This window comes from Prionailurus bengalensis, chromosome C1 (assembly GCF_016509475.1).
Source record: "Prionailurus bengalensis isolate Pbe53 chromosome C1, Fcat_Pben_1.1_paternal_pri, whole genome shotgun sequence".
Classification (NCBI taxonomy): Eukaryota; Metazoa; Chordata; class Mammalia; order Carnivora; family Felidae; genus Prionailurus; species Prionailurus bengalensis.
In genome coordinates, this window is record NC_057345.1 from 157,871,268 (window position 1) to 157,897,701 (window position 26,434).

General features: G+C 42.5%; 1 protein-coding gene across 2 annotated transcripts in view; it reads right to left on the minus strand.

The window, feature by feature from the left end:
* STK39 (serine/threonine kinase 39) overlaps window positions 1-26,434 on the minus strand; it is a 312,459-nt gene that overhangs the window by 135,455 nt on the left and 150,570 nt on the right. For both annotated transcript variants that reach the window (XM_043576954.1, XM_043576955.1), the window contains exons 11-12: window positions 5,583-5,705; window positions 5,456-5,485 (exon numbers count right to left, since the gene is read on the minus strand). In XM_043576954.1, the coding sequence (XP_043432889.1) occupies window positions 5,456-5,485; window positions 5,583-5,705 (153 nt within the window). The remainder of the gene's footprint in view (window positions 1-5,455; window positions 5,486-5,582; window positions 5,706-26,434) is intronic.

The following is a 26,434-nucleotide window of genomic DNA, read 5'->3' on the forward strand; positions in this document are numbered from 1 at the left end:
ACATCTTTTGGAAAATGGTGGCATAAAGGTATCAAGTTAAAGCCATCTGTGATGACAAGGCTAAGTATAATAAATCTGGAGGGAGAAAGCAAATCTTTGCCTCCATCTACAAATGGATATAAAACAAACACGTATCAGAGCTGACAGGCATTTGGAAAACACAATGTCATCAGAAATACATTTAAAAAGCTAAAGGCAGTTTTAGCAATCAGGTAACAGCAATGAGTAAACACAAGCAATAAATTTAGCTTCTGCATTGTGACTAATCGCTACAAAATTAACTCAACCTAAACCCTCACCAAATTTCTTTTCTCCTCAGAACAAAATATCACAGGAAACAACATTTTCACAACTAACCTAGCCTCGATTCTGTAACAGAATTCTTCAATATGTCTCTCATGGGCTAGAGAGGGCCTAAGTCAACAAACCTTCCACCTGCCTTCATTACACCTGATTAAATAAGGACAACTTCTCCAAGGGGGCTCTGAATCATCTTTCATAGTTTTTTCTCTTCTCCCCCTCTCTCTTTTCTTCTTGACATTTCTGATAGACAGATATTTGAAGCAAATCTTCAGAAATTTTGAGCACACAATCTTCTCGGATTTCAGTGTGGACTTTGGGATTCAGAGCAGTTGGTGTGGTTTTCCTAGCCAGTGGTTTTTGATCCTAGCCATGTATCAATCACATGAGCAGCTTTCTGAAAACCAGACTTGCCTGGACCTCAGCCCCAACTACCAAATGATAATTTGAGGGCTAGTTCTGGGCATCTGCATTTTTAAAGCTTTCAGCTTTTCTGATGTGAATCTAGGGTTACAAACCATATGTTTTCATGCCACCTAACAGAGGGGCTGTGCTAAAAAGAATGCTTCTTTAGTAGAAGCCTTAGCAAATGTCTCCCTTGGTTAAAGGAAACCCAAATGAAGTGTGAATGTAAAGATAAAGGCATTTTTACTTTTATGTAGAAAATGAGGATATAAGGCAAAATTGATTTTAAAAGATTATAAAACATGTATCGATTATTTTCAGAATCTGACAAAAACAGATTCCCAAATCACTGGTCAAAAAAGATCAATAATGAGATAATAAATGAAGGTTTTACAAAAGCTAGGATGGCAAATAGGAAACCCCCCACATGAGGAAGCCAGTCTTGCAAATACTACTCCCAACCCCTACACCTCCAAAGCGATGAGAAGTTTCTAGAGAGCAGGGCTCTCTGCCTTGTTTTTGTGTAATTCCCACAATGGTACAGTACTTAGCACTGCTTCATGTAAAAAATCAGGCACAGATTAAGTATTTGCTCCATTAACTTCATTATTAATATTACTGTTGCATTATTAACATGAAGTTCTACCACTGGCTTCCACATCCAAGTGGAATACAATAATAAATAAATGAAATGAGCATGAATTACCTACTTATAAAAAACTATGAATTACTGGCAGGTCATAACTAATACCTTGCAAGGCTACTTCTAAAATGTCCAGTTAGGAACACAGGAGGACCAGCTTTGAAATGGGTTGGGCTATGAACCTCAAGATGAGCGGTACAACTCTAGAACTTTACAGGTTACACTGGAAATTTTCTTTCGGATTTAGGAGGATCTCCTGGTACAGCCCAATACCAAGCACATCTTCCCAAGGCCCCCCTGACAAACACCCCACCCTGGCCTTCTTAATCTTCTCCAACAAACCCTGTAATACCTGGATATTCTGCCTTATACCTTCCTAGGGAAGCCAAATAGCCCTTTACAAATTAAGCATTTCTACAGCACCCCCTCTTTTATTGGACTATCTTCCTCAGTCTGAATGTAACTACTAAGTAAAGCTACCTTCTCTGAACTTCAGCTCAATGAAATGGCATCTTTGGATTTTTCTGCTCACTTCTGACCTACTCATAAATACGATATGCTTCTTCAGGCACCTGTTTAATGTTTACTTCAGTGTGTGGGTATTCATGTCACCAACGAACATGGAGAGAGCATCTACTAGATGCAAAGGGAACATAAATATGAATAAAATACTAGCCCAGTCTTCCAGTAGCTTCCAGTCAGCCAAGGAAATAAACTGTGATTTAAATGATGAGCATTCTCGAAAAGCTTATCAAAATGTAAACACTGGCATTTAAACGTGCCACTTGGCACAGATAAGCATTTTCACCCTCAAAGATGTTTAAAGGTATAAGGTACACTGTCAGAGGCTATATAAATTGGTGCTGCTTTTTTTTAGTCTCAGCTTTACAGAGATATAATTGACAAATAAAAAATGTAAGATATTTAAAGTGGTTTAGCTTTTGATAGCAGCTATTGAAAAATCCAAAACCAGATTTTGTCAAACGAAAACCCACGGTTCTTTAAATTCTTTAAAATGCTTAACCTGCACATGTGCTCCTTAAAATGCGTACACAAAATGTTAATGGAATGCGGTTTATAATAGTCACCTAAATGTTCACAAAGTTAGTGGTTAAATAAACCACTTCAATCCATCCAAGGTAATACTATTCTGCAGTTAAAATAGAGGCAGATCTACAACAACTGACATGGAAAGATTTTCCAAGATTTAAGGCAAGTTGCAAAAACCAGAAAGACATTTTTGTGGAATCACCGTGTTGCACACCTGAAATGAACAGAACGCTGCATCAACTATACTTCAATACAAAAATAAATTTATGGTTTTTATAATCCCATTCACACTTTTAATATGATATAGGTTTCTTTATTTACATATTTATATGTAAATGAGAAGAAAAAAGTCTGGAAGAAAATACTGTAAACTGAAAACCTCTATGGAAAGAAGGAACAGTCACAGGGGCAGGAGAGGTAGCAAAATAAAAGTGGCTCTTCGGGATTTTTTGTTTAGTTCTTCCACACATTTTACAAGTCTTTGTGTCCCTTTCAATAAAGCCTACCCTGACCAACCCATTTAAAAATCACAGTCCCTTAACACACTCCCTGTACTTTCCACACCGTTCTATTTTCTCCCCATTGCCCCTACTCCACTGTAACAAACCACATAATGTACTGATTTATAAAGTCTGTCGCTTGTTTTTCACTTGCTCCTATCAAAATGTAAGTATCACAATGGGGCACCTGGGTGGCTCAGTCCAGTAAGCACCTGACTCCTGATTTCAGCTCAGGTCATGATCACACGGTTTGTGAGCTCAAGCCCTGCATCAGGCTCTGTGCTGACAGCGCGGAGCCTGCTTGGGATTCTCTCTCTCTCCCTCTCTCTCTGCCCCTCCCCTGCTCACCCTCGCTCTCTGTCTCAAAATAAATAAATAAAATAAAATTTAAAAAATGTAAGTGCCACAAGGACAGGGATTTCATGTTTTGTTGTTTTTTTTTTTTTTTTACTGTTGTATTCCCAACACCTCCTAAAACAGTGTGCACAGTAGGTATATATATGTGCATGTGTGCATACATTTGTCGCCTATTTACATATTCAACAGTTCTAATTCCCTTTGTAATAGATAAATACGTTTTGCTTCACTTACACAAAAAGTGAATTTGGGTGGTTGGCAAGATGGGGCTACTTTAATTAAAAAGCTGAAAGGACAGAGCAACCATCACTGTATCTGCCCTTAACACAGTTCAGGATACTGAAATGCCAGCTACTGAAATGTGAAAAACAAAAAAGATAACAAAACAAAACAAATGGCCTGAGAAGCCGTCCAATAGCAGGTGGGGCTGATTATTCCTAAAATTTGGTGAAAGTGTTCACATTCAAAGACATGAACCTTTCACAAAAGTAAGGTTTCATGTTTCCTCAATTATAAACTCATACGGGAACAGACGTATATCACTGGGAAATCAAATTAGTCTAGACACGGCGAAGTGTCTAACACTTTTAAATCCCACCCAAGAAGGTCGACAGTGATGACTGACAGCATGCTATACATTACTCTCTTTCCTGTCTATGCAGAAAACATTCTTGCCAAAAAGATACTGCTAATATCCACATAACAGATCAGTTATCAAAGCAACTTCAACAAGCACATAGGAGGATACTGTCACAATAAACTTCACAAATCCTCAAGAGGAAGGACCCACAACCCTCAGTCTGTACCAGGTTAAGGCAGGACTCAGTGAAAACATGCCAATAAAGACGTCCTGTGGTGAACCAAAATGAATGCTTTCTGAATCACGATGCTACCCGAAATCACGTTATTTTGTTCTATTTCTAAGCAGGACTGACACTTTTAGTTAGAGACACTCCAGGAAAGAGACGAAAAACCTTGACTCTGCACTTCACTGTAGGTAAAACAGCAAAGTGGGCAGAAGAGGGCAGAGTGCGCGATACCTGGTTAAGATGGTTCTAGAAACCAGCACATGTGTGCGGCCAATGGGTCTTACTGTGGAAGTCCTCACCATCATTTGTAACAGAGGGAGATAACTTCCTTGACAAACCTTATCTTTTATATACAAAATGACAAGATGAATTCCTATGATCAACACAGGAAGAAACAGGAACTGAAGGACAGTTAACAGTGGGAGGTAGGCAGACTGAGAAATCCCTAGTCAAGGCCTATCAGTGTGGCATGAAGAATGGACAGACCAGAGGGAAGGGAGAATGACAGGGAAACAATAGATTGTAGCTCGGATGTACTCTTCTCAGAAAGTCCCGCTGGCCCCTTGTAGTGGAATCTAAGATTTACTTCACTTCATCAAAAGGAAGCGTCTGCTAATTAAAACAAAAGAAAAAGTTGGGATGGATATCATCTGTATCCCGAAGTCTTCGGTTTCCTTAATGAGAATTTATCAAGGTACACATTAATTACTAGGTCTGTAAAATATTTGGAGCTATTTAAATATGCTCGAATTTTCTCTAGGAGAATTAGCAAGTCTTCTGAACTACAGTCATCATTAGACATTAGCATTAGGATAATTAACCAGATGGAAGAAGTAAAGTTAATCAAAAGGTGACCAGTTCTCAAAGGGAAGCTGATCAGAGTGTGTCCTGCCTACTAAGTTACCCACTAGATTGTAAAGCACACTCAACCTAGAGCCTCCCACCATTTTAATTATCTGCTTTACTATAAACCAAAAATCTAGAAGAGACTTTGCCTGAATGCCTATTATGTTTTCTACATAACAGTAATATCAAGAGTTGAGATCAACTAAGCTGAGCACTCAGTGGGTGCTTCGTGTGCATGATTTTATCAAATGCTCACAGCAACTTAAAAGTAGTGTGATTGGTCATTACCATCTAACAGAGGAGGAAACTGAGGCTCAGAGAGTAAAACAATCGGCCCCAAGTTACAAAGACCAAAAGTAACTCAGACAGTATCAGGACCTGCAAAGTCTACATGCCTTTTCTTTTCTGCTACTCCGTGAGGACGAAATGTTGATGTCTCCTCCCCAAATGGATCATACTCTGATACTGCAAGGGGGAGGGGGGCTCGTGGGAGGGGGGGATGGTGAGGTGGCAAAAAAATGTTAAAATAAATCACCACCACTCACCTCTGGATTTTCTTCTTTTACTCTTCGGGACTGTAAAACAATTGCATATCCATTAATACGTGCACACACAAAATGCCACAAACATAAATTGTGCACAGGCTAGCTCACCATCGTCAACATCACTTACCTTTTCTTGAGAAAAAGCGGCCTTCCCTTCTTCACTTTTCTCGTCCATCTCGTCGTCACTCCACTCCCAGTCACCGTCCTCAGTTTTATGAAGGTGACCGCTTGACCCAGGAACTCTTCTCACCTGAATCAAAACACACCCGCCCAGATTTTTCACTAGCAGAACGTGAACAGTGCTCGCTGGTGCTGCTAGTTGGGTCGCACAGCACACACCTACGCTGGAAATACCTTGAGTGGTTACGAATTCAGGCAGAGCAGTTAATACCCCAAAAAGACTACATAGCCTGCAGACTCCCACACTCATCCTCTTTCCAAAGATACTGTGTTCTCGAAACGCATTACTATACACCAAGAGCAAAATATTTTGGAAGAATACCACGTGCGTCAGCCACAGGGATCAAATCCATCTTTTCCTTTTGCTTCATTTAATACTTCGTTAATTACTACACACTAAAGGCCATGTGATCGGCTTCAAGACTGCCTAAGGAAACGCAAGCAAGCAACAGACTGCTGACAGAGGGAAGGCAAGGGAGTCAGGCAGCCTAATGAAACACCTCAGTCTAGGACTGATCAGCAATCTAAAGCCTCCATCAAAAAAGCAAATACCCTTTTGTTGCCACCTTGCTCTTTGTCAGAACCTGACATCACACTTGTTTTCCCAAGATTCTGCTCAACCTACCTGAGCAAAACGAAACAGCATCAGACTATTCTTAACACACCTTGTAACACTTTTGAGACTTGGGGGATTGCTAGAAACATGGCAAGATAATCAGCAGCCATGCCGGATCATCCAAACAGGTTATAACAGTCTTCTGCAAGGATTTCAAGTTTATTTGAACTTGTGATTAGAGATGTAGATGTGATTCAGGGGTATTTTCTTCAAATGCCTGTGTGGTTGAAAAAGCAAAACTTTTGAAAGGACAGGATGACTGCGAATGATGAGCCTCTGACCAAAGTAATTTGCGCTAAAAAAACAGATTCAGATGTAACTGAACAAAGCAATGTAGCAGCGAACATGTGAACGTAACAGCCAGTGAGTGATCCACTGATTCAGAGGAACTTCAAGGGGAGAGGGACCCTGGATAGGGTCTAGTCCAACCCCCTCAATTTACAGATGAGGAAATGAAGACCCAGGCCTGGAAAGTGATGGAAGACAGAAGATCACAAGGCTAGAGGGACAAAATTAAGGCAAAAATAAAAGCCCTCAGATTCCCATTCAAATGCAAATCTTATGCCACTGAATGGTAACCGTGAAACCGAAGTTGTCTAAAAACATCCTGTGAAGACTTTGAAAGACTTATGATGTGAAGAAAGACTAATTTCCGTAATACAAACTAGTTGGTTATATCATGGGAGCCTCATTAATCCTGAGGGAAATGCCACAGACCTTAAATGTAAGGTAAGTATTTACACACGTTTGATCAATGTCAATTCATAATCAAAACAGGCTCGGGGTTGGGTCTGACTTAAAGGAATTATCCTGTGGAATCTGCAAAAGCAAGCCTGACCACTTGGTCTAGAAGATCTGAACTCCAGGATGGAAACTTCAAAAGTAAAAAGTTCTTATTTATAAGTAAAACAGTTATGCTTAATGGGGAGAGGGGGGGGGAAGCTTCTCTCCACTCCAAAAAAACGAACTCGAATTTGAAACAACCCCTTCTGTGTTTGACATAAGATATTTTTTCCATTTGCATATTCTGATCATTGGAAATGACCTATTCTAATGATAATGCTTTATAGATGCTGGCAAAGTACCGTATGGAAAAAATGCTGAAACTCACTTCAACACTTTCAGAACAGACTGCTCTTTAAAACTACAAAAGAAATGGGTAGGGGAAGAGAAAATGATTTTCTATTGACATATACAGTAAAATTATTTTCTTAGCAATACTAATCATGATGATAGTACAGGAAAATCTGTTAATGACTACATTAAAAGAAAGAATGTAAAGCCACATCTATCACAAAACATACTATTAACTAAGAAGTGAGAAAACAAGGAAAACTGTTATCAGAAATAGAACAGAACTCTACCTTTACTGAAACTGCAATAATGAAGCACAGTTCACAAATTGGCATTCTTCAAGTACCTAATACTTAAGAGGTTATGCTAAGGAAATCCCTCCAACAGCAGAGATAGTACAGCTTTACATCTTAAAACTTCGTTTATGCCCCTTTTTCCTCTCTGTTTACAAGATCTGTCAACAGTTTTGTTTCCACAGGCAGGATCCAACCACAGACAATAAAATGGGCATCTTCTTTTAGAACGCAGGCTGTCTCCCTCCTAGTTTTATTTGCCAGAAGAGAGACAAAGAAAATGTCTAGGATGATAACCTCAGACATTGAGGGAAATGGCGGCATCGGCCTTTAAGTCATAAATATTGAACAAACAAATGTAGAAATTAAGACAAAAACATTATAAAACCTATGTAGCATAAAATACTGGTACAGGAGTAGGAAGAATAAGAATACAGATTTGTAATGAGCCTTTCCTGGTTTCCTGAAAGGAAAAGAACTTGCAACATCATTTCAAACCCAGGTTTCATGGTATCTTTATGGGACATTGATCTACACTGAAGAGACCAGGAAGCAATTCGAGGAAGCTACATCCTTGCAGGGAGTTTGCAGGGACTACAACCAACAACTTCTACCTTCCAAAGTCAAGGCAACTACGTTTCACATAGTTTAACAAACGGGGTTCTTATTTAGGAACTGAGGAATACTCTACCAACTAAAAATTTCAAAACAAAACAAAACAAAAAAGATGTGTAAAGGCTTCTGTCCTTCCCCATCGTCCACAATGACAAGGATGGGAGTTATTCACCCTCAGAATCTGGATTGCATTACTGCTGCATTGTTCTCGTTCTGTTACATAATTTGATCATCTAATAAAGCCAAGAGGTGGTAGCTGAGGCTTAAACAAAAGAATCCGATACTTCTCAGAGAAATGGGCTCAGTCATAAGCTCACAAATTCCTCAGGCCCAGCAATAAGTTAGAGAAAGTTTTACAGGCAGCGACATTCAGTCCCAAGACTGGGAATAAAATACAATTGAGCAGTTCCACCCGCACGTCATACCTCCGAAGAGGAGAGTAGTATTTTCTTCCCTTTCTCGAAACTGCGTCTTTATGAAAATCCATTTTTACAAAATGAACTGAAGTTCTGATTCCCACCAGAAAATAAGTCAGGTTCAGACGCGCAGAGGAACAGTGTGGTCTCGGGCTATGTCTGGTAGCCACAGGGTCACGTGTCCAAAGCAGAGCGGGGATGAAGCAGCCACGAGTAGGGAAAAGAGGCAACAAGGGGGAAGTCACTGGAGGGGTCTCTCTGGTCTTCCCAGGGGTGCCCCTCTGAACAGGAGCTTTTTATACATATCAGGACCCAGGATCTCTGTACAACATCCCAGGTGGCCAGCTGGCCCCTGACACCAGAACAGGAAGCAAGGTATGAAAGACAGTAGAAGACAGCCAGCAGGTAAGCTCTCCATACAGGGTGTTAAAACATGTTAGAAATTAAAGTGTGTTTCTCTAACAAAGGATGAATGTGACCCAAAGAGAAAGTGACCAAAATTTAGCAGAATTTGTCCAATCCTGCCTGGCGCCTCTTTCCGAGGCACTTGCCAGCTGCTTCCACAGCTACATTAACTTCTCCCTGGAGGCAGGATTTCAGCGTCTCCTTGGAATGATTTCCCCATCAACAGGAATCCCGTGCTCCACTTCTCCTCCACCTGTCGAACGTGTAATCTGACCACAGCCTGAACCCAAGTGATCCAGACACGGTAGAAAGCAAGTAACTTTTCCTTTATCAGGCATTGTACTGACCAGAGTGTAAAAAAAAAAAAAAATGTTTCTAATTAATTGCTGTTTACAATGTCCTTGAGACACTGCCAAGCAAACAAAAAGCCTTCTAAATCATCAAAAATAATGAATAAGATTAGACTCAGTAAGGTTTCAGCACTGAATATTTTACTGTTCCCCTACTTCATACTCTGACATTACCTCCTATGACCTCTCTGACACCTCCATCCCCCACCTACCGCCTGGCCTCCCTGTGCTCTCCAGCCCTCAGCCTTCTCCTGCCTCTTCTATCAGGCCCTCCTGGCTTCACCCCCACCTTATAAGATCTGGAGCCCACGGTGGACTCGGCTGACGCTGCACTTAGCACACCCCACCCTACACCCCCTCTGCCTCCTGTACAGATCACACCTGGGAGGAACGCGGGGTGGGGGGCTCACCAAACATCCTTCATCCCTGAGCGAATGGAGAATAGCCATGCTGCCTGGTGCCATTAGAGAGACTCTCTGGCCATGCCTAGGGGCATCAGTGCTGCCACAACCCAACCACTCAAGGGCGGGGGCGGGGGAGTTCCTGGCCAAGCAGCAACAGCGTCACTGGAGAGCTTATTAGAAATGCTGCATGTTGGGCCCCACCCCAAACCCACTAAATCAGAACATTCCTTTTAGCAAGAGCTTCAGGTGATTCCTATTCTCACTCAGGTTGGAGAAGCACTGTCCTCATCACTGGTTGTTAGCCTACTCCCTCTCCCCAGCCCATACCAGCTGTTATTTATAGAAGAGAGTTGCTACTACGCGCTGACAACTGGAAAGATATGAACTAACTTAATCTTCACGGTAGCCTTGTGAGTTGAGAATCATTTTACTCCCCCATTTTTCTGAGGGAAAACCGAGGTGCAGGGAAGTGAAACACCTGGCTCAAGCCCATACAGCTGGAAGAGATGGTGCCAGGCTGGGGGACCAGGATCCTGACCCCAACTTTCTAGGCCCAGGCTCTGCTACTGTGGCTCACAGGGGAACTCCATCCTACCCAGCTCCGGTCATTTCAAACAGCTCCACCTGTCACCCTGGGCGCACCAAGTCCTTCCAGCCTATACCCAACATTTCTACATGTTTCTGATCAGCTCCTTCACACTCTTCCTCCCTCTTCGCCTCTTTCCCTCCTGTGTGTAGGAAAATGGATCCCCTTTCCTTTAAAAGCCAATGCCTCCTGTGTGCTCATTTATCCATACACACATTCATTCCTTCAAAACACTTACAGCCAGGCCCTGCTTCTCCACATCCACCATGAACATGTTCAATTCTCTCCTAAACTTCTGCCCCAAGGGGGGATGGGCTCAGATTTGGCTTCTTCCAGGAGCAGTCACTGGGTCCCTCTCCCCGCTCACTGTCAACATTTTTCTGAAGACGGTCTCTAATTGCAGCCTTCGCTTGCTCAGCCCATCCTCACTCTTTAATCTCATACAAAATACTATCTGTCCCCAGCAGGCCACTCAAGCTGCCTCTCCCCTGCAAGATTTAATGACTTCACACTTGTGTAATGTAACGCTCCTCGCTGTTGCCCTAATGTTATCTTGTAGACACAGCTGAATCCCATTCTTTTACTTCGTGCCCTCCCCAAATCTGTACAGCTTCTCCTTCTACTTTTCTCTGTCCTCCCGTCTCCTGCTGTTCTTTGTTCAGTCTTTACCGCACACACGGCCTCCAGACACGGTCTCCTCCAGAGAGCACATGGTCCCCAGTGGCCTCCCCTCTCTCTAAGCTGATGACCTTGGACACTTCGTCTCTCAGTCTTGTTTTTCGAATGCTTTGTAGGTTATGAATGTCCGATCAATTTCTAGTGAGCCATCTCCAACCCACTCACTAAGGCTCAACCCCCCAGCCTCATTTTGACACCTTTCCAGCATTACCTCCCTTAGTTCCTCCCTCTGTGCTGGAGCTGGTTCACGCTGACTCAGGAGAGCCCACTGTTAAAAATTTCAGGAAGTCTGCAAGATAGTTGACTTCACACTGGCTGTGTAAAGTTGGCCCCAGTAGAAGCACTCACTGACACAACAGAAACTGGAAAATAGTACAAATTAGGATTTGCATGCCCCCCTCTTTGCCAGAATGCCAGTTTTCAATGTTTACCAGCACACCGCTGGTGCAAAGACTCACCTTATGGGAACGTTATAAAATTGGACCAAGATGTTTGACATGAGCTTAGTAGTTACTTCTGGGAATAAATATTTTACGATGGCAAATATCTCAATTCTATTGCACAAGCCTCTCAAATTTGACCTTTGGAAACAACACACACAAATGGACTTTTACGTACCAAACCTATAACAATCGAGGTACAGTTGAGGGGGGCAACTATCTTCATATTACTCAAACTGATACGTATGGCCTGGGCTAACATTTCTTATGAAAGCATCATGAGGAAACACAGTGTGCTCCTCCACTTTTTAAAATGCAAAGTGACAACAGCAGACTCTGAAAAATTGTTTTAGATGATGCAACATTGGATCTGTGATGACTGATGCCAACACTACAAGTCGAGAGCCTAACTAACATTAAGACAAAGAAAGGAAAACAAACGATGTATTTTCCAAATAAAAATGTTTGGTATAATGTGTATTAACACAGTTACATAGAATTGTTAAGTTTCATTGGTAAGTATTTTGTTATTTCATCTATGTCCCTAAGTGTTCCTATATTCAAACTCATCAGAAAACTTGTTTGTTCTAATTTTTAGATTTGGAAACTAAAGTATCCCATTGTTTTCAAGTTATCTCTATTATTAGGAATTTCTGATAAATTCTGCAGACAGGATCTAGAATTTTGCACCTGATGAGTTTTTCTATAAAAGGGGAAATACATATCCTTGCCGGTCAAAGCAGAGAATTAAGTTCTCAAACTTCCTGTAAATATTAATGTGACATAAATAAACATAAACATAAATGTCACTGGAAAATTATGTATTTTGTTCATAACAATTCGGAACCTTGATTATATGGTAGAATAAGAGGGAAGTAAAATGTGAAAGATAGAAAAATACTAGTCTAACTTTATATTTCTGTTGGTACATTCCAACCCCAGAAGAATAAAAATACATAAATGTATTATTTCTAGTAAGCATCTCTCTATAGAAGTTGTCTATAGAAACTGTCTGCATTTGGCATTCACTGGATATTGGCCTAATACGGCACCTATTTCCTATAAATTGTCTCAAACACAAAATATTTAAAATAAATTTCCATTTGGGTTAAAATAAAACAACACTTCTGAAATTCTTTCCCCCTCCCCTGTCCCCCATCATCTGGGCCAAGGGGCACAGTCGTATAGAGTTCCTAACATGATGTCTCGCACATAATACTTAAGACATGATAGGTGCTGTTGGCATTGTTACATTTCATCTTCCTCACAACCCAAATCTATCAAATGTTACACTCTGCAAATTTCACTTCCTCCACTGCCACTGTGCTAGATCAGGTCCCCCCCCCCCCCCCACCCCACATTCAACATTGGTTTTTTTGTCTCTCCTATTAAAACAAACTGCTTATCAATCTCCTGGCCACTAACCTCCTGCCTATTTATCCTTCATATTTCCACTAGTCACACTAGCACTTTCTCAAAAAAACCGACAAGAATTCACTATTGCCTATGAGTCCAAATTCCTTAACATTCAAGTCTCTCCACACCCTAGCCCCAAAGTACCCGTCCAAGACTTCTTTCCCACCGTATCCCTTTAGACACCCCACAGTCCAGTTATATACAAATTACGTATTTTCACGAGTCCACCCTCTCATGTGTATATTACACACATGCCTTGGCCTGTATACACGATCTGCCCTTCTACACTCTTATCTCTTTTCTTCTAAGGCAAGAAGCTTTTGCCAATTCTCCCGAGGGGTATCTCTGCCTGCAACTGTATACTATTCTATCCCGTACTACACTTAACGGATGACATACTGAATTGTCCACTCCCTCAGGGCAGAGAGCTCGGCTCAGCCTTTTTAAAACACCACTTATTTATTCATTCAGTCAACAAAGTTTTATTCAATACCTATTCTGGTGGCAAGTTCTAGACAAAAGATAAATTGAATGTAAATCCACACCATGGAGTAGTTCACAATCCAGAGAGGTGACAGATATTTAAACTAATAACATCAATAAAATGTGAGCACTACAAGACTGACACCAGCGCTGTGGGACTGCAAAAGAGAGGACGGCATCCGCTGCGGGACCACGAGGAAGGCTGCTGGTGAAGGACGGCAAGAGCTCACTGGGCAGGGAAAGTGGAGACATCATTCCAGCAGGAGAGAAGGTAAGAACTTACCGAGTTCTGCTGACTCAGGTAATGTGGCTGGCTCACGAGGTCCTGGGGTCTAGGGGCTTGACTTTAAGGAAATGGCTAAGAATAAACCTGGAAAAGCTGTGTGAAGAGCCTGTACAGTAAGAAGGGCAAATTCAGAGGCCTACAGAAGCCAGGCAGGAAATGCAAAGCGGACCCTGTGAGGACTGGGTGGTCTGGAGAGGACCTCTCCCACCTATAGGGAGGGCCCAGCATTAGCTGACTGCAGCCACAGGAAGGGGGCCGCCAAGGGGCTGGATCTTCTCACTCTTCCAGAGAAGTAGATAATTTGGATTTTTATGTGAATGCTCCTGATTTTTTAAATGTTAACAAGTATGTCAAGCAAAAAAAAAAAAAAAAAAAAAAAAAAAATTCCTCTGCACAGCCTAAAAACGATGTGTCTGTGGGATAAATCTGGCCTGTGCATTTGCACCCTCTGTTGTACACCAAGTCAGGGGGCTTGGAATTCAGATGGCGGCAAACAGAAGGCTTCTGAGTGGGCAGGGGGGAGAGAGAATGATCAAATCTGGATTCCTGAGAACAGAGCAGGAGAGGAACCAGGACTGGAGGGGGACAAAGGCCAGGAAGTAAACAGTACTGTTAATTGCTCTGGTTCCTACTGACCAGTGAGTAACAAATCGCCCTAAAAGCGAGGGACTTCAAGCCCTGTGGCAGGTGGCCTGTTCTCCTTGGGGGCTCCATCCCCGCACAAGTGCGTGGGCACCACTCTCAAAGCAAACACATGGGGACCCGGAGTCAGCAGAAGCCGGTCCCATATTCCTGATGCACAAGAACAGTGCACGATAATGAAACGACTGTTGTTTCAGGCAGGTTGACAGTGAGGACTTACAGGGAAGTGAGGACAGTGTTACTGGAAGCCGAAAGGACAAGAGGACCCCCGCTCCACAGTGACAGGGTCTGGCAGAGTTGCTACCTGCCATAACGTGGGAGATGGAAATGTGCCTAATGAACGCAGTGATCTAGCTAAGGAGATTTCCAGGCAGAACACTTAAAGTGACACCCGGCTTCAGCTCGCGGCCTATGATAAAATGTGAGCAGAGAGATATGAGCTAAGGAACACACTGTTACCTATAAAACCGTTCCTCATTCCCAGACTCTTCTGATGTCAAGTAATTCTCGAAATTAAGAAATGGCTTCCCAGCAAGGATCAAATCCAGGGTGTGGCTGTGTGACACTTTGTTGAGATTTCAGAAAGATCTAAGGCAATGCTCCCTAGACACTTTCAAACAGACCTAAGGCCTTCTAAGGATCTTACAGGAGCATACCTTATAGAAACTTGCATGAAATAACTCGGCTTCTAAGCCGTGGGTTAGACACCTTGTGGGTGTTGTCCCTCAGCGGTCTCAGGGGGAGCCTAAGGTAGACAATGTATCCTCAGACCTTGGCTCCCATCTAATGGCACAAACCCATCAAGATTCACAGAAAATTCACAGTTTTTTAGATACCTGTACTATGAAATCACTGCCAAGTTAGACTAAAATAGCACAAAATGAAAGGAGCCTTAGGATCTCTCAAATTTATGGGCAGGAAGCAGTCTGAAAAGGCTACTGAGCTACAAATACTGGCCTTTCTTATGGAAACAGCTGGCTTAAAGAGCACAACCCAGACCCCACACAACGACACAACAGGAACTGGTAACAGGGACCTGGCTAAATTCCAGGATCACCATGGGACCTGTGTGTGTCTCCTTCTTCCCCTATGGGGCAGGCCTTTAAAACACCTGTCCTCCGGCTGTGTTTGGGTGTGTGTTCAGCAGGTAACTGGGAACAGCCCTCAAGGAACTGTACCTGTGGAAACTGGTCCCGAGCAGCCTCATTTGAATTCCCACACCGGATTCAGATGGCAAGGCCCTTGATTTTGAGCCTGAGCCTGAAACCCTAATGGGAAGAGAACTTCCAGAGGGTGCTGGAAGGGCAAAAGCATATTTTGCATGTGGAAGAGATGTGAATTATTGCAGCCAGGGGGCAGACCGTGGCAGAATGTTTTTTCCAAAGATGCGCACATCAATAGCTCCTGTGCCACATGTTCTTCCAGAAGCTTGTCAGTCCACTATCAAGAGACGGAATCCAGTGCCCTGTCCTTAAATCTGGGTGGGTCTGTGCCTCACCTGTGGCCAACAGGACTAAGAGATGTAGCTTCCGGGGCCAGGTCAGAAAAAATGATGCAACTCCCATCTTGCTCACTGGAATCCTTGCAGCTGAGGCCTTTAGCCATCACGTAATTGGTCGGCCTGCCGAGAGGCCTCCATGCTGCTGGGCAGCCCAGACTGGCCTCATAATGAGAATGCCTGACTATCTGATTGCAGCTGCACAAGACCAGAAACCCCTGACCCACTGAAACTTAATAAAATGGCTGCTGTTGTCTTAAGCTGCTGAATTTAGGGTGATTTGTTACACGGCAATAGATAACTAGAATAAGGATGGTGATAAGGTGATTTATTTAATTTCCATTTCTGTATACCTAGTGATTTCTGAAAATTAGTAGGTCATATCTGATGCCCCTTACCATGACAGGTTATAACAGACTCAGCTACACTTTGCTTCTGGGTCAGTGTTTTCTGACTCTGGACATTCTAGGCCTCTGCACACTCAGATTTAAATTTATACTTACAAGTTATTTCCATCACACCATGTTATTACTCATTAAAACACCAAATAGAAAAAAATAGTCCTTTTCCATTAATCATAGATAAGTGGCTACAGCTAAATCTTAGACATTTTTGCCAGTAATTCACATTAACTTTTTTTTTTTTTGACCTCTTGGAATTCAATGCTTATCTAGTTCTGCTAAAACTTGGCATTCCCTTTTCTTTCCCAAAATGTAAAAGGACAGAATAAAGGAATGACAATATTAAAATGTTCTGCAGGCAATTAGAAAAAGTTCTAGAGAAACAAAGACTTTAATAATTCAATAATAACAATTCAAAACACTAGGCTAGTTCAGTGAAGGACACACTTGTAGCAACTTTCTTACAATGCTTTAACATTCTCCAACGTGAAAAGAATCAAATTTGATAAATGTTGCTCTTCAGATAATGATAATGGAATTTTGTAACTTTGGACAGCCAACATGAAAGGGCAAGGTCTTGAAAGAGAATGCTCTGGAAGCTGGGAGGGAGCTATTTCAAGGAAGCAGCACAGAACACAGAGAAACAATTAGATTTCTTACTCTGTTTCAGTCCTATCAAACCTCCAATATGGCATTTCCCCAAGTTAGGGTGACAAAGAACAATGACAACAGCTAGGAGCCAGGAAAGCAGCATCCAATTTTGCAACTATTGTCTTTGAGAATTAAAGCCCCTGCTGGAATGGGCGCCAAGCTGATCTGTAACTTTAGCTAATAAAGAAAACAATGGGAACGTTCTGTCCTGGTAAGACAAATAACACAGATGAGAAAACACACTTCATGTAAAACCAAAGGGGGAAAAAAAGAGAGAGAGAGAGAAAATAAATGGCTGGCACTGGAGCAGAAGGGAACTGCTCTGGGTACAGCAGTAAGTTACAAAGTTAACTTAATTGTAGGAGGGGCAGAAATGAGAAAGAAGAGCCTGCAGCCAAGTGAATGTAGCTCCAGGCAGGCAGCACCACTGACTTCTAGAACCAGAAGAATTCTAACAAGCAACAGAGAATCACTGTGATGGCCAGTTTTAAGGGTCAACTTGGCCATGCTACAGCCCACAGCTATTCAATCAAATGCTAACCTAGGCACTGTGGTGAAGGCATTTAGCAGAAGGCCTCACAATATGGCCTCTGTGACATTCTAGGTGGGCTTGACTAAATCCGTTGAAAGGTTTTAACTGCTGAGCCAAAGCTTCTCTGAAGAAGACATTCCACTTGTCTAGAATGGCTTCAGCCAAGCCTGAGAATTTGGGCTTCCCCTTCTTGATGGCCTGCCCTATGGATAGGAGACTTGCCTAGCCTGCCCACATAATCACAAAACCCTTGCAGGAAATCTCTTTACGTGTCCCCTACTGGCTCTGTTTCTCTGGGTGAAATCTAACTCACACACACTAAACCTAGCAGCCTCCTCATACTGAAAAACAAAAGCCAAGTTAGCTAGCAGAATAGCAATACCAATAACAGCAGCCAGTGGTTTTTGGACTTATGTTACTGTCTCCAAATGAAATACGACGAGAGTTGAACAAATAGGACAATAAAACAAAAAAATAACTAAGATGATGTGAACTACCATCACTTCATACACACTAGATTCTTACCTTGTAAAAACACCCAACATAAAGATTAGGGTTGAGTTGCTGGTGAAACACGCCTCAGGTTGCCTCTGAGTAATACAATCAACAGCACCATCTTGACAATGTCCGGGCAACAACTACATCTGCGTAGGGTATAATCACCCGTGGAAAATACCCAAATGGACTGAGTTTTACAGACTCAGTCACTCTTCCACAGAATGTGAGAACCTCTGTAATATTATAATCTCACTAAGATGCCTGGTTTTAAAAATAGTCACATTCACCAGAACACCTTAGAATAACTTTCAGATGTCAGTACCAAAGAGTTCCTTCATAAAAATCATTATTAACTTCCCTAAAGGTTATGTTTTTGCTATTAACTCAGTTTATAATTCCCAGTTAAGTGTCAGCAACAGGTTCTCTGAAAAAGAAGGCCCCTACGTAGATTTGCAGCATGCTCTCCACTACCAAGGGCCAAGTCTCATCACCTGGAGACACAGAACATGGCTCTTCCGTAGAAAATGAAAGCACTGGCAAACAGCTGCCATCCCTGTTGGCCGCCTGGCAGAGCTTTACAGTTTGTTTATCATGGCGTGGAGCTCAAACGGAGTCACAGTTATTCTTTCCGGTCCTGAGACCAATACAACATCCGTATTATGGAATAGTATGCAGCTAATAATAGGTATCAAGTAGATCAACAAAATACACAAAGCGGAAAAAGCTAGCGGGGAACAAAGCATTCATCACTGTTTAACATGAAATTAAGGGAGTACATTTGTATGTGCGCAGAGCACTTCCGAAAGGGTTTACAGGACTTAGCGATGGCTTGTAGGTTGAGAGAGAGATTTCTTTTTCACTAAGTTGTACACTTTAAGAAACCCCAATAAATAATAATAATAATAATAATAATAATAATAATAATATCCTTCTCCCCATGGCTAGTTCTGAACTAAATTAGAAATAAGACCAATAAGTATAGAGAGGTCAAAACATTGCCCTTACTCCTTTTAAAGGTAATATTTAAGAATGTGGCTTAAATGTTGAGCCAGCCACCTCCCTTGATGAACTGACCCTCGATTAGGTAAGACTTACCTATCCAGTCCTCAGCAAAGATGGTCACCACATTCCTCCCTCACAGCAGGGCCACAGTGACCTGACTGAGCACCTCTCTCTGTGAGCAGGCCAGTGCCAGTAGAAAGGGAAGGGAAGGGGCTGGGCCACACAGCTGATTTCTCCTTTCAAACTCACCAATCAGGTAAGTCACTGGGCAGAGAAAGGCCAAGAATGCTTTGCTGAAGGAGTATCAGTGAAGAAGACATATTCATTCCCTCTGCCTGTCACCCAGTATAGCCTTTTGCGTCATTTGAATTTTTATCAGTTTTATGCGTGATGCTGTCAGTCGAAAAACAAGTATTTGAAAATGAAAGACATCCATACCTCTTTAAAGAATTTCAAACAGCATTGCAGTGTATATAACATGAAAAGTAAAAGTAACCACTTTCTACTTCTAAACAGTGTCCAAAGATTGTGACTTTTCCAGAAGGGCCCACCCTGATGAAAAGATAAGTTGCCTAACAAATTACAAAAAAGAAAGGGAGAGAGAGAAAGCCTTCTAAAACCTTGACATGACAATGGGGTCAGAACAAGAGCATCAACTTATATTCACCTACATTTATTATAATAAATGTGAAAATTTAAGATTTCCAACATTTAAAAAAATTTTTTTAAATGTTTATTCTTTTTAGAGAGAAACTGCATGCGACCAGGGTAGGGGCAGACAGAGAAGGGCAAGCAGGGTAGGGGCAGAGAGAGAAGGAGACAGAGAATCTAAAGCAGGCTCTGCACTGTCAGCGCAGAGCCTGACACGGGTTTTGAACCCACGAGTCGTGAGATCATGACCTGAGCTGAAGTCGGACACTCAACCAACTGAGCCACCCAGGTGCCCCAAGATTTCCAACATTTTTAATATGTGACTTCTATGCAACAAATTCTGGATGAAGACTCACCATTACAATAAACTATCGGTCTGGTCAAAGGACCGGTCATCAAATTTTTTAACATAGGAAATGTAATGACAGGAGTTCGTGCTTCTTAACGCTCTGCTTATACGTTTCTCTTCACCAGGTGGGTCAGTTTGTACTCTTCTATATTATGTCTACACAATAATGGATTGTTTTTCTTCATCTGGCATTTGCTACAAAACTCCAAAGATATTAAGAAATGCTCCAACACATAAGGAAATTTGGAGCTGGGAAAGCACATGCCCTGGGGGTAAAAAGTAGTTAAATCTGTTCTGAGTCCTTATATTTAGAGTAGCTTGTATTTAGTAGATACCAAATATACATTTGTTGAGCAAATAACATTTTTCTGTGGAAAAGAAAAACTCTGCCAAAGCAAACCTCGTAACCAGGAGAGAACCTCTCCCCATCCTCCTCCCACCATTCCCCAGCGGAGATGGATGTCAGGGGCTGGAGACACAGCATCACAGAGTTGCTGTGGGGATATGAGGAGAAAGGCAAGTTAAGAACCCATGACAAGCTGAAGCCCTTTCAACTCCTCATGTCTGCGTAATCCCCAGATCTAGACATAACTGGAGTTTGCAGCAGTGAACAAAAAACTCACTCTGTGAACCAGTGCCCAATACAGACCTCTAGTGCCTAATAGATACTTAAGCAATGTTACTTGGATAAGTAAATAATCCTGGGCTGAAACATAAAGACACAAGAAAGTTCTGGGTCACGATACTTCAACCAGCAACTCCGAGGCATTTTTTCATGTCCTCAGACAACTACTACCCTTTGCCATCATGGACCCTGTCATTGTGGTGACACAGAGTCAGCAGAGAGTATAAGGAGTATAGGGAGGCTAAAGGGCCTAATTTATTCCACCTCCTTAAGCAAAGCAACAGCTGCTGTCAAGAAAACTCCGGGCCATCCTCTAAGCATCTGAAAATCCTGAGAGGAAAGGCATGGTTCCAAATGCCAAATAACACCAAAGCTGATGATCAGAATGGACGGGCCCATCTGCCTCTGAGACGACATGTTAATATCCCACCATGCTGAGAATAATTCAAAGAAGCAAACAAGTCCATGTTGGTTCGCTGAAATCATGTTTCCTTTGTAACCAACTCATTTTGCTATCCCACTGTCTGCAAAGGGCAGAGACTTCAGATGGAGTTTCGCTGGAAGAAGAACACACACAACATTGACTTACACTTGGGTTTGAAAGAGTAGAGGGTCTGATTCCAGCATAAGTTTGAACTGATGAGAAGAGCCAATGATCACATCACAAGGTCTCTATGAAGAAACATCACTCTTATTTATTTGTTTGAGAGAGTGCATGCATGCGCGTGAGTGTGAGCACACATGAGTGGGGGAGGGGCAGGGAGAGAAAGGGAGAGAGAGATCTTAAGCAGGCAACACGCCCAGCATGGAGTCTGATGTGGGGCTCAATTTCATGACCATGAGATCATGACCTGAGCCGAAATCAAGAGTCGGATGCCTAACTGACTAAACCACCCAGGCATCCCATGACTCCCATTTAAATTTCTACCCTCTCCCATTCCACCCCTTTCAATAGATCACTCTACCCACGCTGTCATCCCAAGTCCAACCCATTCAAAAGTCCCCAAAAAGAATGGGGACAAGGAACCTCCTGCATGGTCATTTCCAGGAAAGGCTCAAGACTCTGAGTAAGATGAGACAGGAACTGCCCAGACCACTGTCCACATCCTGGGTGGGATGGCATTATCGCCACAGAAACACAATCTAGCTGTGGTGTTTTATTCCTTGATTTCTGGGCCAGAAAGGCAGAAAGATTATTACCTTTCATGCAGAAAGAGTGACACAACATCCCACAGAAGTGTCAGAAACAGGTGAGAAACAGACCTTCAACTCCCTCCTGTTCTTCGCTACTACATTTTACTATATTGGCTTTTGCTAAAGCTTTACGTTAATGGAACTATTGGTACATGTATATAAGGTGAGAATAGCATAATGAACCTTATTTACCTACCTCCACGGACAGTTCATCTTTACAACCCTCACCCTCCTACTTCAGTATTTTTAAAGCAACTCTTAGACATCATATCATTTTACCTGTAAGCACTTCAGCACACTGTCTCCTACACAAGGACATTTTAATTTTTTTTTTAACGTTTATTTATCATTGAGACACGGAGAGAAACACAGCATGAGCATGGTAGGGGCAAAGAGAGAGGGAGACACAGAATCTGAAGCAGGCTCCAGGCTCCGAGCTGTCAGCACAGAGCCGGACGCGGGGCTCAAACCCACAAACCGCGAGATCATGACCTGAGCTGAAGTCGGACGCTTAACCACTGAGCCACCCAGGCGCCCCCACGTAAGGGCATTTTAAAACATGATCCCGGTCTCATTTTCACAAAAAACAAAATCATCAACAATTCCTTAGTAGACTTTAGTATCAGTCTACGTTCAATCTCGTCCCACTGTCTCAAAAGTGCGTTTTTCAGTTTGTTTATTCAAAGTGGGATCTAAAGATCCACATGCGGTCCACACTGCTAATTCTGTAACAGTTCTCAGTGGGGTCTCTCAAGGGGAGCTGGCCATCATACTCATGGCAGCAAGCTCTGCTCTAGATGCTGCTTTTTCAACTGAAAGGACAGTGTAAGAGCTCCATTATTTTCCCATTCCTCACAGGAAACACCACCTCCACAGGGATAACACTCACGTCCTTTACATCACTGGGAAAATTAATTCTTAGTAATAAATAAAAGCCATGATGAAGGCCCCAGTGTAAAAATGTTCTAGCCAGGGGTTTTATTTCTGGGGAAATGTCTCAACTCTGCTTCAATGCAATACTGAAAAGGGCCATAAATTCTATTTTTGTTAGTTCATTTAGTACTAAAAGGAGATTGCCAGCAGAGCAAAATAAGTCACATAGATTTCCCTGTAAAAGATTCTGAAAAATCATGTATTTTAATCATGTAGTTTCCAAACGAAGACAATGTCAACCCCTGATTTTAAAAAGAAACCAAGCAATAACACAGTTGTGTATTCTCATGGGGTTATTTTTTTTTCTCAACACTGGAGCTTCTGAGTCCTGTTAAGGGACGGGGCAGAACAAGTATAGGCACAAATGAGTTTCACAAGTCATCGAAGTCTCTCTGTGGATTCTGATCCTCTTCTAAGGATCTAATCCTCTCATCACATCTGCTGCTAATCAGTAGAAAACATTTGGGTACCATCATTTTTTTTTTTCCGTTTTCTGTCTAATCCCAATAAAAGTCCAATGGCTAACTTGCAGATAGCTAAGACCTAAAAAGAAGGCACCCAGAAAAATTCAGAAAGTGTTTTAGTTCTTGAGTCAAGAGGCTGTGTGTGTGTGTGTGTGTGTGTGTGTAGCCAACATACTCCCAGGATCCTCTATGCAGACACTGGTCTCAACTATCACTCCTATGCTGAAGACGCCCGCATTTCTCCCTCCAGGCTCCCTCCTGTGATTTGCAGACATGTGAATTGGTCTACTCTACTGTCTCCATTTGAGATGAGGGGGTCCCAAAAAGTGTCTCAAGCTCAACACATTCAAATCATTCAGGATCTTCTCCAGTAAATGTTTCTTCCTACCTTCCAAACAGTCTCTACGTCAGAAAGCAGGTTAACCACAGCTTTTCCCAAAATCTTCACATCCCTCACCATCCTCTCAACCACCCATCCCCAAGAAAACCTTTCAAAAACTAAGTCATGTCAACTCTGCTTCCTCAATCTCTCTTCTACCTGTTCTCTGACTACTCTACCGAAAGTCCCTACCCATCCTCACCTGGCCTGAACATCTCCCTACCAACCTGGCTGCCGGTTCCAGTCTTGCCCCTCCAAACCATCCTCCACGCTGCTGTCAAGGTAGCCATTCTAAAAGCAAACTAGAGCATTGCATATCTCTGCTTCAATTTTTATCACACTTCCCCAGAGCTTTCAAGGAAAACAAAAACAAACTGAAAAAGGCTAAACGCATCAGGACACATAAGACATTTTTGTTCTGGGTCCTGCCCACCTGTCCCGCCTCACCCCTGTATACCCTCCCTCCACTTCAATCACATAAACAATTGCTCTTCCAGTACATTTCCAAGTATTTGCCCCCCAAGTATATGCTGGTCCCCCCACAGGAGATAAGTGCCCTCGCCTTCTGGAGAAGGAAGGCCGCCACATATCCCACACCGGACAACTAAAGCACCATGTCCCTGAGGAAGCCCTTGTCTGCCTCCCCCTCTGCCCTCCTCTTCCTGCTCCCGCTCGCTGTGCATCATCTCATCATAGCATTTATCCTGCTTGACTACTGCCTCCTGGCCAAGTCCTCCCCCAGTCTGTGGGGCCTCCACCCCCAAGTCATCCAGGCTCAAATCCACACGGTCAACTTCCATTCTTCTCTTGGGTTACTCACAGAAAAAAGACAGTGTCTTGTCTCTGCAGCCCCACCTCAGTCCCAGAACTTGATACATGAAAAGAACGTGTGCACCAATGAGTAACTGTCTTGGTAAACCACTGCCCTTCAGAATCCCCCACGACACACCTACCTTGCTCCTCTTTTGCCTTTTTCCCACTGAGCTTCTGAATATACACAAGTCTCCACTGACCTCAAAAATCTTCTCACACCCCAGGCTATGAAAGTCTCTTCCTGCCCTTTACCATAAAACTTTGAAAAATTACCCACTTGTACTTCCGCATCATCTCTTTACTCATTAAATTGGACTGTCCATCTTCTCCACTTACTATTAAAACTGAGTGAAATCCAATGTCCTTTTATAAGACCTCACCGTCCTTACCCTCTCTGCAAAATTCAGAACTGCTGACCACCTCCAGTGGTCAGGAACTGTCCTGGCTTCCGTCTCCCGTGACAGCACTTTCTCTTTCTCCTCCAACAGCTCTCTCCATCCTCCGCCTGGCCCATAACTGTTCCCCCAGGACTCCCCTATCCTCTCTGTACTGTCCTCCTTGGCAATCTCACCCACTCACATGGTATCCACAATCATCCCCATGGAGAAAACTGCTAAATATAGCTCTTCAGTCACAATCTCTCCTGAGCTACACATTTCCTTCAGTCAATAGGACACTTTCGAATGGAGGTCACAATGGAACTTCAAACTCAAACAGATGCCAAAACACTTGGCATTCATCTTCACCCTAAAGGGACCCTGCAACCATCCTCCTGTGCATACAACCCCAAATGTTTTCTGCTGCCTTCCTTCTGTTCCATTCCCATCCATACTGGGTCATTTACAGGTGCTTTCAAGTCTAGCCCTTCAACAGCACTTACTCACATTCTTTTCTCCCTACACCTCTGCTACAGTTTTGGTTTACATTCTCACGCCCTCATGCCTCAAAGCCTTTACAGCTCTGCCAGCCCATTTCTTCTCCTTCAGACTGTCCCCTATTCTACACCACTTCCAACCCAGCTTTTCCAGCAGCGGCTTCCCTGCTTCCATAGTATCCATCACTGGCCCCCCATAGCTTACAGCACCACGTTCCAAACCCAACGCTTATGATCTAAGGCTCTTCACATCCTGGGTTTACTCCAGCTTGAAGATCTCATCCTTTACTGGGTCTCCTCATTCAGGCTTTACTCTAGCCAGAAAGATGCCTGATCATACACCTTACCTAGGTCATTTGTGAAATTTCCAGTTCCTTCTCAAGACCCACTGAGGCAGAACTTCCGAGGGATCTTTGGGACAGGCTCAGTGCCAAAAAGGAAGGAACTTTCAGGAGTAGGTGTATAGGGTGGTGGGGGAGGAAAGAGGGCAAGAACTAAAGAAAGAGTCTAAAATCAGCCTGTTTAATTATCTAAATTGTCACCCACAGTACTGATATCTGCTCCTGAAACCAAATTACAGTCCTGAAGTAAGAGAGAGAAGAAGGAAAAAAAATGTTCAAATCCCCACTATCATCAGAGAACTTTACTGAGTTTTTTAGCCCCTCAGGGTAGCTCTCTCCCTTTAGTCACTAAACTTCCTCAAAAATCACCCATAACCTTTCTATAAACATAAATACAAAGACAAAGGGTGTGCTTTTCTTGTCCTTATCAAAAGACAATTCACTGATCACATCCACAGTGAAACAAAACCAGTTGAGAATCTGGGACTAAAGATCTTACGTCAATGGGTATTACTTTCCCAAGAAAAATAACTGAAGCAGAAACGCTAATACTTAACATGTCTACTGCATTTTATTTTAAGCATTACAGTATCTAGTAATCACTAAATATAGGGTTTTATAGTTCAGGATCAGGTACTTTTCTATTTTTCACACCATACACAAAAAATATGTCTTTGAATCTACCTGTATTACAACACATGTTTGAAATTGTATTGGTTGAAATTTTTGGAGTATAAAATTGATTCACATTTATTATTGAAAATTTATGGAACTAAGAAAACAAGGCCGAAGTGCAATTCCTTCCACTAAGTGACAATACAACATACTGGCTACCAACAAAAAGATTTCTGCATCAGACAGAGATGACCCTGGTTCCAACCTGACCGCTC